The sequence below is a fragment of the Chlorocebus sabaeus genome, chromosome 5 (assembly GCF_047675955.1).
Source record: "Chlorocebus sabaeus isolate Y175 chromosome 5, mChlSab1.0.hap1, whole genome shotgun sequence".
NCBI lineage: Eukaryota > Metazoa > Chordata > Mammalia > Primates > Cercopithecidae > Chlorocebus > Chlorocebus sabaeus.
In genome coordinates, this window is record NC_132908.1 from 8832458 (window position 1) to 8847192 (window position 14735).

The following is a 14735-nucleotide window of genomic DNA, read 5'->3' on the forward strand; positions in this document are numbered from 1 at the left end:
TGGAAATATGTCTGCGAAATCCTGTGGGTACCCCAGAGCTGCAGTCAGGTGGTCAGTGGTTTTCTTGCACTTTCTCAGGCAGGAAACGTTCCTGGGTCACACCCCTCACTGTCAGACAGTAGCTGGACCCAGCACCCACCCCTAAAGGCAGTTAGTCTTTTCTAGTGACAGGGAAGGAAGGTGGACCTTCGGAGCCAGGGTGGGGACATCCGTAAGACTGGCACGCACCATGGTCTGAGAGAGGCTCTGAACAAACTCGGCAAGCGAGGAGTTCTTCAACACTTTGAACACAGTGTATTTCACTTTTTCTTCATCGTACATGTCATTTCCTTGGTGGCCACAAAACTGGTCCTCTGCGACTATCTGAAAATTTGTATGAAAACACAGAAAAGACTTGACAACTGACAAAAAATGAGTCCACACTGAACACATTTAAACATTAAAATACTGAAAACTCATTTTTTGTTCCAAAGAAACTTCTTCAGAAGACCAATGAAGAAAAACAGCATAAAATGACCAAAATGTAAACCTATTTATTTAGAAATAGGAGGCTGTGGGCTGGGCACGGTGGCTCACGCCTGTAATCCCAGCACTCTGGGAGGGTGAGGCAGGTGGATCACCTGAGGTCAGGAGTTCCAAGACCAGCCTACATGGAGAAACCCTGTCTCTACCAAAAATACAAAATTAGTTGGGTGTAGTGGCACATGCCTGTAATCCCAGCTACTTGGGAGGCTGAGGCAGAGGTTGAGGTGAGCAGAGATCATGCCACTGCATTCCAGCCTGGGCAACAAGAGTGAAACTCTGTCTCAAAAAAAAAAAAAAAGAAAAGAAAAAAGAAAAGGAGGCTGTGTTTCACTGCAATAACTTAACTCACCTATAAATTGGACCTAGCTACATAGCCAACTGTGAGATGACCTCCTCCCTTCTCCAACCCCTACAGTACTTTCTGAAGCAACACACACCCTGACGTGTACTTGATCGCTACTCTGTCTAGTGGCCTGACTTCTGACACCCAAGTCTTTACTCCTGAACCGGCCCCTGCCTGCCACCAACAGGGCCAGGTGTTACAAATGCTCAGGCAGCTGCCCAGAGCAGCTCAGGGCACAACAGTCCTGGTTTGTGTATCAGGAACTACTCTGGGACTGAGACCAAGCTCAGGAGAGCACGTGGAACAGCTTCTCTCTGGGCAGTTGCCCTGCGGTGCGGTGGGTGACCCAAGGGTCCCAGAGGGGTGGGGGCTGACCTGCACGTGTGTACAGAGATGAGTGCCCTGCTTCATGGTGACCCGGGAGTCCCAGAAGGGTGGGGGCTGACCTGCACTTGCATATACAGATGGGCTTCCTGCCGTTCCTTCCGCTTCTGAGCCTCGATCCTTTTCTCTTCTTGTAATCGCTCCACCAACTGCTGAGGAATATCATGGTCGGTGACCGCCTGTAAAACTTCACCTGCAGGACAAAGGCATCCTCTTTGACCTCTGCAGATGGACTTTCGCCTCCTTAGAAGCTCCTGATTCTAGGTCATCATTAATAAGATAATCTATTAGGCCAGGCTTGGTGGCTCATTCCTGTAATCCCAGCACTTTGGGAAGCCAAGGCAGGTGGATCACGAGGTCAGGAGATCAAGACCATCCTGGCTAACATGGTGAAACCCCATCTCTACTACAAAAAAATTACAAAAAATTAGCCGGGCGTGGTAACGGGCCCCTGTAGTTCCAGCTACTCAGGAGGATGAGGCAGGAGAATGGCGTGAATCTGGGAGGTGGAGCTTGCAGTGAGCCGAGATCGCGCCACTGCACTCCAGCCTGGGCGACAGAGTGAGACTCCGTCTCAAAATAAAATAAAATAATCTATTAACGTGAAATTACTTGGTACCATGAGTCTGCACAAGTCCAACCCTGCTTGTTTCTGGGCTGTTGTAAATATAGTGGAATAAGCATAAAACATGTTTGGACAAAAAAGGACACTGTGAATTCATGGTACAAATGTCAAGTCCACCACAGTAAAGGACAGAACAAAAGTGAACGCTACTCACTCAGTTTTGATTCCCTGATATAGACTAACATGTAAGCATTAGTGCAGTGTCGAACAGACAGGTCGTCATCGTGACCCCCATAATTGTGCTCAATTGCTTCCTCTTTAGTGCACCTTGACACCACGTCGTCATCAAATTTACACCACTGCAAGGAAAGCAACACACATCAGCAGCAATCAAGCACTGTGACAAGCACCCAACACTAGAAGGTAGCGTTGTTCTAAAAGGTGTGAACTTCTAGGTATGCCCCTAGTTGAAAAAATATACATGTGTATACATACACAGGCATACAACTTGATGGTGTGCTAGGCAGACAGAGCCTCAGGCATCCATTCATACAATTCACTAGGACCTTTGCCATCCCCATTCAACATTCTGTGGGCATTACTACCGTTCGCCCAATGGCAATTTTTCTAATCTACTCAAATAGCCCATTTTCCACTTAGGTTCAATCTACTGACATTACCAACTCTTTACAGAATTAAAAAGGCCATACTGAGCACACCAAATGAGAGTTCAAATTTTATCCTTTAGTTATAAAATTAAATGGGTTGTTTTATCCTATCCCATGGCATTTTATGGAATCAAGTTAAGAGCCAGACTGAAGTCAACATGGCATGTCTCTAACAGTTATCTTCCCATCTGCCTTGTGGATGGAGCCGTATTAAATAGTGGCGAGCGCTACTGTTACAGGTAATCTTCACTATTTTCTCATACTGTGGGGTCCCTCCATCAAATCTCCTTGGCAGGAGCTGGGTGCTGGCCCTGTGGTCTTGGAGGTAGATTCCGAGATCCTCATCTGCCAAATGAGTATGGCGCCCTCTACGCTCCCAAGGGTGGTGGTGAAGACTGCATGAGATCCCCATGAGAGGAAACAAGAGAGGACCAGGGGGCATGCAGAGGGACATGCAACCAGCCGGCCTCTCCGACTGGGCCCATGGCATGGGTAATTATCCCACAAGCATTCAGAAGAAAATGTAAGTGTCTCACATGAGATATAAGGGATTCTGTAGATTCCAACATTGATTACTAACGAAGAGAAGCACAAATGCTAATTTACTATTTCCCTTCAAATCTCAGCAATTCAATGGATGGGACAACAGCACTTAGTAGTCAGAGAATACACAGATCAATTAGGGATCCCTGACAAGGTCCCAAGTAGGAACCAAAACAGGCTGAAGCAGAGCGTCAGTGTTAACTTTCTGATGAGCTCGCATTCAGTCCTGGGTCCCAGCACTTACTTTGCCATCCCCTTTAGGGTTTAGATAAACCACATAATGTCCACCATGATTATCTCCACTATGAACCAGGACTGCATGAAGAATATAATTTGCAGGGTCCTTAGGATCTGTTTTTTGCAAAAATTCATCAAGTGGTAACTGCTCTGGGAATTCAAACCTATTAGAAAACATTTTAAAAGAAATTCAGTATTAATTTACACAAAAAATATCACACTTTACAGTAAGGCCATTTAATGTATTGGCTCATCTTTAATGTGATAAGCATGAACTGCCTTAGGAAGGCCTATGAACTACATAACGTAATGTCTACTTGATGGAAATAATTATTCCTAGTCAACATAATAAATACACACTACGAATAATTTAGGCTGGGGGAATTCCAAATATATCAAGAAATGATTCTGAGGGTCGAGAGGTTAAGACTACTAAGGATATCTGCAAATTGAGAAACATGAAAAATCAAATTCAGAAAGACATGTAAAAATATTTCCCACTCTGAATATCGACTTAGTTTTAATATTCTACAGACATCCTGAAATCGACAAAGTTTTAACTGGCTCTACAAATTTTGATTTACTTGACCAAATTTCACCATCAGGGTTGCAAAATTAAGACGCAGGAAGGCAAGTTCCACAGGTGGGGGCTGGTCCCAAGCATAGCATTCGCCCCGCCTGTGAAGCAGCCAGCACTCAGTTCACAACCCCTGCAGCCTTCAGGAATGGTGGCCTCAAGTTGTCAAACCTTCGGATTCCTAAACGATGCCAAAATCTTAGCATCTATGTAAAATCTCACAATTTAAAAAATGTTTGCCACTGGCTCCAATAAAAACAAAAACAAAAAGTAAGGACCTAAAGAAACATACCAACAGGTGGGAACTGGTCTGAAGGCTGCCAGTTTGTGAGTTCTGGCTGAGACAGCTTCTGACCTATATAAAGACTGAATGGGGGACGAAAGGCTCAGCTGGTGGCAAGTGACATGATTTGATTATACTCTCCGTCAAATCTGAAAGCTGAATGGCCAATCTACATTCCATACAAAGCTGGTGCTCAAACTACTCAGGATAAAACTACTGTATCCTCTGTCAGACAAGGTAGTGCACACTGTCACTCCTGCACCTGTATTTTAACAATCTAAAAACTACTTGTGGCTGGGGGTGGTGTTTCATGCCAGTACTCGCAGCACTTTTGGGAGGCTGAGGCCAGCAGATCACTTGAGACCAGCCTGGCCAGCATGGTGAAACCCTGACTCTATTAAAATACAAAAATTAGCCAGGTACTTGGAAGGCTGAGGCACGACGATTGCTTGAGCCCAGCAGTTCAAGGCTGCAGTGAGCCATGATAGTGCCACTGCACTCCAGTCCGGGCAACAGAGCGAGACTCCGTCTCAAAAAATAAAAAAAATAAAAATAAAATAACTACTTGTAATTGGCATACAAACAACTACTTTAGCATTCCTGAAAACTCTAGCACATTCTAGAAGTTGACGCCAACTGACAGACAACAAAATACTGGAAAATCCTATTTAAACAAATACACTAAAAGTCCCTGTAAAATAACATTTACAATTGGTCAAAATTAAATTTCTTAGAAATCCTGTGAATGCAAGATCTGTGAAGCAGAAACAGCCCCATCCTTGTGGACTTAAATCAGCCACAGCAGACAGCAGAGCTGGGACTGGGCAAAGCATCTTGAGAGGAAACAGACTCGGCAGAGGCGGCCTCTGAAACTTGACATAAAATAATTCCTTTAACACTGCTGCTCTTGGGACACAGAGGTAGAAGGGAAATCTAAATAAATCAGATGTGGGACTGAAAATACAGACTGAGGAAAGCACTGAGACTAACCCCCTAGACCAGCGCAATGACGAAATCTTAACTTTACAACCCACTACAGATTACCTATCATTGATCTTGATATTTTGGTCCGTCTGAGGGTCATACATAAATCTCATCAGTTGTAGATGTAACACTGGTGGCAATGTTAGGAATTTCACACCTTTCTCGGCTTCCTGAACATTGAAAAAGAAATGCAAATGTAGTTAGCCTCTACTTACTCCTGGAAGCAATGAAATCAACAGTGGCTCAGCAAGATTGGAACATGTCTGGGGACTCTGGAGACAAAGGCAAGGAAGTTTAGACGTCCATTTAGGGCATCTTTGAAATGTTTTCTTTAGGTCTGTTTATGGGTCTCTTTGTTCGTTAAAATAATGCTACACCAGCATGACTGTGAGATTCTCTTACCTTGGATTATATTCTAACTTGATATCCAGCAATGGGGGAAGAAATGGTTAAGGAAATTTAGACAGTCATTTGCTGCTGAATTATACAGTCATTAAACACTGTGCAAATTATGGAGATCCACAGAAAAATCGTTAAATGGAAAAGCAGAAAACTCTGGTTATAATTACGCAAGATTAGGTATGCTTATGAAACGCCCAAACAGAACAAGTAGCAATGAACCCAGTGATGGGTTGGCAGGATTATAAGCTTCCTTTCCTTGGGCTCTTTGATGTTTGCATAAGAACCCATGTATCACAGGGCACGCCCTTAGTGCTTATGGCTCAATCCCACTTCTAAGAAAGTTCTGATCCAGTGTTAGCAAGGCCCTTCCCCAGCTGACTGCCAGCCTCTGTGGGACAGGACACCCCAACTTCTCAACAAGCCTTCTCTGGGGACATCGGACTCTACAGCTCTCGCCCCGCTCTGTCTCTGCTCCATCTTGGCCAGCTCTTTGTTCCTCAGTAAAATCAGGCTTTGCCGATCTCACCCACGGCCAGGTTGTCAGGGTCCCTCAATGCACGTCTGACTCACAGCTCTATTTCCAATGCAGACCTTCCTTCTGGCTGGAAACCCACCTGCACCGTAGCTAGCAAGAGACCTGGAGGAATTGGGGGCCATAACAAGACACACCCGTATGCCAAGGTTCTTGGATGTACATGAGCTGCTCGTTTAAGACAGGGCTATCTCAGGAAAGACAAAAACAGACCTCAGGAGCCTACTCTACAGTGGGGAAGGGCCTGTTTTTAATACAGCCTGAAAGATAAAAGGATTCTGTCTCCACCGCTGTCCACTGAGGCTTTGACTCAAATACATATTGCTCAACCAGACCCTAAAACATCCAGAATAGAAAATAATAATTCTTGTGAATAGACCAGAATATTTCTTAATCACACCAAGCTGCCAAACTTCTCATTAAAAAATAACTTTCTGGCCAAGCGCAGTGGCTCACGCCTGTAATCCCAGCACTTTGGGAGGCTGAGGCAAGTGGATCACAAGGTCAGGGGTTCGAGACCAGCCTGGCCAATATGGTGAAACCCCATCTCTACTAAAACTACAAAAATTAGTTGGGTATAGTGGCGGGTGCCTGTAGTCCCAGCTGCTCGGGAGGCTGAGGTAGAAGAATTGCTTGAACCTGGGAGGCGGAGGTTGCAGTGAGTCGAGATCGCACGACTGCACTCTAGCCTGGGGAACAGAGCGAGGCTCCATCTCAAAAAAAAGAAAAAAAAAAAAGAAAAAAAAAAAGCAACTTTCTGATCTATACCTCAGTTCCTCAGTCCAACTGGACAGACCTAGCAGAAGAGTACATTTGAAGCTGACTACAAAATGGGTACACGGGCACCATGAACTATACACTGGCAGGCTTTGTAAGCACACACCGGCCTGAAATTTTTAATTATAAATCAGTTGAGTCAATGAGTCAAGGTTATAAGATGACATAACAGACCCTGGATCACTGGATCCATGAGGACACTGCAGATCCAACAGACCAGCCAGACCAGCAGCCAGGAACAGTTCATTTCCCTCCATCCAAGCGGGGGCTGGCCACCTGGTCACACACCATGCTCACTGCTCTGTCAGATGCCCAGAAAACTGGGGGCCACAACCCTAGAGAACACACTTCTCATTCTAAAGTCGGGATCCTCAGAAAACTAAATTCATTAAAAATACATTTAAAAATAAAGCAACACAACCTAAATAAACACAGTCCAACTCACCAAGAAATGCCACTTGTGACCAGGAGAAACTGAAGGAAAACTGGAGCAGTGACACCAGTAAGGTGAGGAACGGGGAAAAGATAAGATTCCTAAAATCCCACGAGACCCTCCATCCTACTGGATGTGCTTCTATGGGATAAACTAGCTGCACTCCCATCTCCTAATACTCCCTCCCCCTCCCCATTCGACTATCCAAGAAACAGAATCCTTGTATACTCTAAATACCAGAAACACATGAAAAGGCACAGCAATTTTTTATTTAGCAATTAAAAGAACTGAAAATAAAGAAGAAAACTACAACAGGACACTAGCACAAAACACCCAAGTTACCTGTAAGCCATGTTCCCCAGCGTCGTATTTATTGTCCCCATCGAGCTGTTCTACTGCCACATAATCCACAAATGATTCAAATACTTTGGAAAAGAGAGAGAAAAGTCAATTGCTAAAGCTTCATTTATAATATAGCCAACCCAGGTATAAGTTACTTAAATCAGCATCTTTAGGAATAGCAGAGAAGGTAAACAACACTAATTAAGAACAGTAATTCTCCCCCTGTAGCCAATACTGTAGGTAAATGTGCTGTTAGCACCTTTGCTCATTGGCCAAAGGTCATTAGTATCTTTCTTAAGGACATTAAAATGACAATATGGAGGTAACAGTTAAGGTTTTACTGTTATTTGAACAAAGCACATACTGTAAAGCTATGATTATGAAGACAGCTTGGAATTGGGCAGTATGGACCACCCCTTGGTCTCAAAAGCAGAGATGCACAAAGATGAATGGCTGCCTGATGTGGCAGAATGACAAGGAAAACCTCGATTTCCTCAAAGGTCAACACGGGATGGAGTGGAAGTTGGTCCTGGCATCTCCTCACCCCCACTTATTCCAGGTGGATTGTAGATAAATGGAAAAGGCAAAATAGTAAAAGGTAACAGAATTTTACAGGACATAAAAAGCAAACTAGGACACACTGTATTTCCCTAAAATTAAGAATGGTAACATTAAGAGTAAAAGGACGAGCTACATGCTGAGGGACAAACTCTCAATCCAACACAGAATTGTGCAGCCAGAGTGTATGGAGAGCTCTTCCTGCTCCGATCATGAAGGAAACATGCAACCGCACAACACTGAAAACAGCTGCAGTCACGCTCCGAACACATGTGGTACAGGACAGGGATCCCTGAAGGGACAAATGAGAGCCCCGTGATGGGCCCAGCTCTGCTGAGAGTTTACAGGCTGCAGCCAGCGAAAGGCAAACCCAGAAAGAGCCAAGAAGTGAGAATCAGAGGAGCCCAAGGGAGCCGGAACCTGAGGGGCAGAGTAGCCTAAAGCAGAATGCTGCCCAGAAAGCAAGATCTGGAGATGTGCAGTTTCTTCCGAAGCTGTCAGTGAGAACTGATTAGTGAAATCGAGGAAATTACCTGGGGCAAGGGAAAGAAGCAGCAAGAGGATGAGGATTGGGGGGAACAACCTTCAGAGCTCATGACAGGCTGGGAAGTCTGTGTTCCCATCAGCCACAGTGGAAAAACCTCTGAACACCTGGGAGACTCAGCTAACAACTAAAAGGACGTGGGGACAGGTTATCCCTCAAGTAAAACCTGTTCTCCCGCCTAGCAAGGCTTAAAAACAAGACTCAAAAGAAGCAAATGATTAACAAATCACTTATCTGTGCGTAAGAGCAAAGGTTAGTAATATCTAACACCCAGCAAGATAAAAACCACCATGCCTGCTGTTCAATAAAAAGGTTACCAAGCATGTGGCCCAGTACAATGGCTCAGTGGCTCGCGCCTATAATCCCAGCACTTTGGGAAGCCGAGGCGGGTGGATCGCATGAGGTCAGGAGTTCGATACCACCCTGGCCAAAGCATGGCGAAACCCCGTCTCTACTAAAGATGCAAAAATTAGCTGGGTGTGGTGGCGGGCACCTGTAATCCCAGCTACTCAGGAGGCTGATAGGAGAACTGCTTGAACCCAGGAGACGGAGGTTGTAGTGAGACGAGACTGCGCCACTGCACTCCAGCCTGGGCGACAGAGTGAGACTCCGTCTCAAAAAAAAAAAAAAAGAAAAAAGAAAAAAAAAAAGATTACCAAGCATGCAAAGAAGCTGAAACCACCACCTAAGACAAAGAGAACAATCCTTCAATAGAAACAGACGCAGAAATCTCACAGATGACAGAATTAGTAGACAAGAGCATTATCAACTTAAGTCCAAAGGAGAAGAAAGCAAGAGCATACTAAGACAAGACACAGGGCTGGGCATGGTCCCAACACTTTGGGAGGCCAAGGCGGGCAGACTGCTTGAGCGCAAGACCTCCGAGACTGGCCTAACACGGCAAGACCTTGTCTCCAAATAATTATAATTGATAAATACATAGAAAAAAAAAGAAGAGATAAAGATTTCCATTTAAAAAAAAAAAAAAAAAAATTCCAGGCCGGGCGCGGTGGCTCAAGCCTGTAATCCCAGCACTTTGGGAGGCCGAGACGGGCGGATCACGAGGTCAGGAGATCGAGACCATCCTGGCTAACCCGGTGAAACCCCGTCTCTACTAAAAAAATACAAAAAACTAGCCGGGCGAGGTGGCGGGCGCCTGTAGTCCCAGCTACTTAGGAGGCTGAGGCAGGAGAATGGCGTGAACCCGGGAGGCGGAGCTTGCAGTGAGCCGAGATCCGGCCACCGCACTCCAGCCTGGGCGACAGAGCGAGACTCCGTCTCAAAAAAAAAAAAAAAAAAAAAAAAAAATTCCAGGCCAGGCGCAGTGGCTCAAGCCTGTAATCCCAGCACTTGGGGAGGCCGAGACGGGCGGATCACAAGGTCAGGAGATCAAGACCATCCTGGCTAACAAGGTGAAACCCCATCTCTACTAAAAAATACAAAAAACTAGCCAGGCGAGGTGGTGGGCGCCTGTAGTCCCAGCTAATTGGGAGGCTGAGGCAGAATGGCGTAAACCTGGAAGGTGGAGCTTGCAGTGAGCTGAGATCCAGCCACTGCACTCCAGCCTGGGCGACAGAGCGAGACTCCGTCTCAAAAAAAAAAAAAAGAAAGAAAGAAAAAAATCCAAGTCAAACTTCTAAAAATAAAAAAAAAAAATTTAAAGTCTGAAAATCGGGCCAGGCGCGGTGGCTCAAGCCTGTAATCCCAGCACTTTGGGAGGCCAAGACGGGCAGATCACGAGGTCAGGAGATCGAGACTATCCTGGCTAACAAGGTGAAACCCCGTCTCTATTAAATATTACAAAAAACTAGCTGGGCGAGGTGGCGGGCGCCTGTAGTCCCAGCTACTCGGGAAGCTGAGGCAGGAGAATGGCGTGAACCCGGGAGGCGGAGCTTGCAGTGAGCTGAGATCCGGCCACTGCACTCCAGCCTGGGTGACACAGCAAGACTTTCTCTCAAAAAAAGAGGAGAGAAGAGGGAAGAGAGAAGAGAAGTGAAGTGAAGTGAAGCGAAGCATGAGGCGCCTGGGGCAAGAAACAAATGAACAAGAGTGAGCACACTACCGCCCACTTCTCAGAAATGATGCGAGCAAGAAGATGGTGGAACATCTAACTGACCAAAGGCAGGAAACTGCCAATCTAGAAGTCTACACCGACTTAAAATGTCTTTCACAACTGCAGATGAAATAAAATCTTTCCAGGCATGCAAGCTGAAAAAACTCATCTCAGCCAACCTGCACTCAATGATTCCTAATAAGAATCCATATCCAAATTAAAAACAGAGGAGCACTGCAAGTTGTAAATATGCGGGTCAACATAAAGCACTTCCCCTCCTCACTCTTTGTATTTTATTTTACTTTCTTGAGACAAGCACTTGCTCTGTTGCCCAGGATGGAGTACAGTGGTGCAATCATGGCTCGCTGCAGCCTTGAACTCCAGGGCTCAAGCTATCCTCCCGCCTCAGCCTCGAGTAGCTGGGACTACAGGTGCACGCCACCACACCCAGCTAATTTTTGTAGTTTTTGTAGAGATGGAGTCTCACTATGTTGCCTGTCTCACTATGTTGCTGGCCTCAAACTCCTGGGTTCTAGCAATCCTCCCCCCACCCCCCCCCGCCTCAGCCTCCCAAAGTGCGGAAATTACAGGTATGAGCGACCACACCCATCCTCCCCCTTATTTTAAATATTTCTTTAAAAGAATGACTATAAATCAGTTAAGGGGAAAAAAAAGAAGCCAATACTAAAATTGTTAAAGTATTTAAACAAGCATTTTATAAAGGAAGATATCCAAATTGCCAATAAGCGTTTGAAAAGGTAAGAACAACCTCACTGATCTTCAAGGAAATACAAACTAAAATGCAGACAGCACTATATATACTCCCACCAAAATCTTTCCACGTCCGGCAACTGACAGCTCCAGTGTGGGCATGGAGCAACTGTAACTCTGACACCTTGCTGATGACTGTGAAACTGATAAACCACTTTGGGAATCTTGCTAACTTTATCCATCAAGCTGAACATATGCACATCCTACAGGCCAGTAATTCCTCTTCCTCCAAATGCAAACAGGCATTAAGAATGGTCAATCTGCCTTATGCCCAATCACCTCAAACGGAGACCAACCCAAATATCAATCAGAAGAAGAAAGATTTCAAAATTTGTGTGGTATATTCTCAAAATGGAATACCATAAAGCAACACAAATGATTACTATGACTAGTCTCAGTGTGGATGTATCTCATGAATGTGCTGAGCAAAAGAAATCAGACACAGGCTGGACATGGTGGCTCATGTCTAATTCCAGTGCTTTGGGAGCCCAAGGCAGGAAGGCTGCTTGAACCCAGGAGTTGAAGACCAGCCTGAGCAACAAAGCAAGACCCCATCTTTATTAAAAAAAAAAAAAATTAGCTGGGTGTAGTGGCACACACCTGTGTTCCCAGCCACTGGGGAAGCTGAAGCAGGAGGAATTTGAGGCTGCAGTGAGCTATCATTACACCATTGCATCCCAGCCTATATAGCACAAGACCCTATCTCAAAAAACAACAACAAAATAAACAAATACATCCTACTACAAGATTCTATTTAAATAGACACCTAAAACATGCAAAGTTAACCTAGGATGTAAGAAGTCCACATGGTGGTTTCCTGTGAGGAGAGGGAGGCGGTGGCTGGGAAGGGCTGTGGGGGTGCTGGCCAACACTAGAGCTGGGTGGAGGTGACAAGCCTGTGTTCGCCCAGTGAGCTGTTTGCCTAAGATCTGAGCCATTCTCTGTGTTTAGACTGTTTAAAAAAACATCACTTGTGTAAATGAAACATTAAACCACAACAGAAATCATCAAAAGATCATGCCATTAGATACACGCAACACTTACTATTTTTCTTTCCTTTGATACTTAGCTGGATATCATAATAATCTTCTCTTCTATCAGACCGATAGTCTACTTCTTTACACTGGATATAGGACTGCAAATAAGGAAAGTTAAAAGTGACTTAAGTAGTAATAGTCAAAAAATTCATATTCTAAAACCTTTTCAAAAGATCTTTTAGAACTGGTAGCCACATACCACCATTTTGCCGCGGAATAATTTGGGTATAGTGCCCTCTACACAGGTGCCTTTCATCTTATTTTCCACATTATCAAGCAACTGAAAAAGAATGTTTTGGCTTTAAAAAAAGGTTTTTATGCTTAATATATACAGTAATTTTATAATTGACTACAAATATCAATGTTCAAAGAAGTCGTAGACTATAAAAATACGACCTCCGGCATGCAATTATCAAAAACATATACAAAATCTTCTTTCTTGGTTGGATTTTTACAAACATCTCTACATGCAACAGTTGAGGTTAACCTTTTATACAGCCTTTGGAATAAATTAGTAATCTGTAGTGCCTTTAGAAGCATTTTTATATTTTTTTTTACCTCTGTGGAAAAGCATGTAAAATTGTTCACTAAACTTAACTCGTAATGGTCCACACCAAGAGATTAATGAGGTTGAGCCTGTCAACAGGATTGACTGGTTTGTCCATGGATATTTAATGAACTGGATTCAATCCAGCTAGTGCTGCAAAAAAGAAAACACACCTTGCCCAGCCAATCACCTTGAACAGCCATTTCATGTTGTGTGTGTGTGTTTCTGTGTCTTTAATCACAACTGGAAGAATGAGGATTTGCTAGCGACTAGTGACGCCGCGGGGAGAGTAATCGCCGCATACTGAGTTCTGCTCAGTGAGAAACCTCGCTGCACAGGAGGGGTCTGGACGCTGGAGTAAGAACAGAAGTCACCACTCTACAGTGACTCAGGACCAACGGGACAACCAACAAAGCCAGTCTTTGGTTCCTGGATTAGTAACTCATGTATATATACCAATTTAACAAATTAAAAGCCTACTGCCTGCTAGTATAAAATTCAAGCTTCCTCACTTCACCTTCAAATCCCTATTCAAATAATTCTTACCGGCCTTTAAAACTAGACAGCTGCTGCCTTTTTGTAGCCTCAGTCTGATCCTAAACAAAGATGGGCATTTTCTGAATTAGGTCTGTTGTTTTACTTGGTAATAACTCTGACAATGCTTCAAAAAATATTCATTGTAAGAAATATACAAGTACTGCTTGAAACTTACCACTCGACAAAGCTCCTGAACATCGTGTTGCATGAAGCTATCTAAAGTTTCCCACCTTTCAAAGATAAAACAAACACCTCCATTTAAACGCTCAACTTTCCAATGAGCAAATTAAAAGTAACTTAGATTGAAAAACTAAACTGGATAGTCAGTTATTATTCTCAAATTCCTTTCCTGTGAAGATTATTTTTGGGAGTTATAATTCAGATGGATTTACTGCTAGGGGAAGTGGTGTTTCCAAGAAAATGTAACAAATTTGAAAGCAATACAGGTTCTTGTGTTGAAAAGTAAAAACTTTAAGCTGTCAACTCTTTCTCAAGCAAAATTCTAAAACAAAGTATCTATTTCCAAAGAAATGAAACAAAATACAATGATAAAAGCACTGACACCATTAAATGCTCAAGCCTCCCTAAATTAAGTGCCTACAGTATGCTCTACTAACTTTCCTATTCTCTACTCACTTGTCCTTTAAAAAAAAAAAAAAAAAGAGGAAGCAGAATGTCAAAGGCAGATGTCTAATACATACCCAAATGACTTTGTTAGCTTTTTAGTTCCTACAGGTTTATCACTGTGTTGTAATTCATAGAACACCCTTTGTAATGCTAAAGGGACGCTTTTAGATGAATCGTCCCCCTCGGTTGGCATCATGTATACAGCCTGAAAGAATTAATTCAGATTTAAGAATTTATTCTGAGAAGATGCAGGGAAATTTAAAAAACAGTAAGAATTTAATCTTCATGTTTTAAAAAATCATTTCTAATAACACAATGGCTAAGACTGTTGTTAGGGCTTTTAACGATCCCCAAATTGATGAGAAAGTTTACAAAATCATGAACATCTTTAGGGATACTGGAAAACACAAAAATGCAAAAATAAATTTTGAAAATCACCATCAATGTGAGACCGACTTTCGGTCTG

The 14735-nt window shown here is 43.7% G+C and overlaps 1 protein-coding gene across 2 annotated transcripts in view; it reads right to left on the reverse strand.

Annotated features, from left to right (window-relative positions):
• The window catches only part of USP7 (ubiquitin specific peptidase 7), a 71631-nt gene that overhangs the window by 9496 nt on the left and 47400 nt on the right, over window positions 1-14735 (reverse strand). For both annotated transcript variants that reach the window (XM_007985309.3, XM_007985323.3), the window contains exons 7-16: window positions 14344-14474; window positions 13818-13872; window positions 12758-12838; window positions 12566-12656; window positions 7596-7678; window positions 5170-5279; window positions 3273-3429; window positions 2032-2176; window positions 1315-1445; window positions 229-363 (exon numbers count right to left, since the gene is read on the reverse strand). In XM_007985309.3, coding sequence (XP_007983500.1) covers window positions 229-363; window positions 1315-1445; window positions 2032-2176; window positions 3273-3429; window positions 5170-5279; window positions 7596-7678; window positions 12566-12656; window positions 12758-12838; window positions 13818-13872; window positions 14344-14474 — 1119 coding nt within the window. The remainder of the gene's footprint in view (window positions 1-228; window positions 364-1314; window positions 1446-2031; window positions 2177-3272; window positions 3430-5169; window positions 5280-7595; window positions 7679-12565; window positions 12657-12757; window positions 12839-13817; window positions 13873-14343; window positions 14475-14735) is intronic.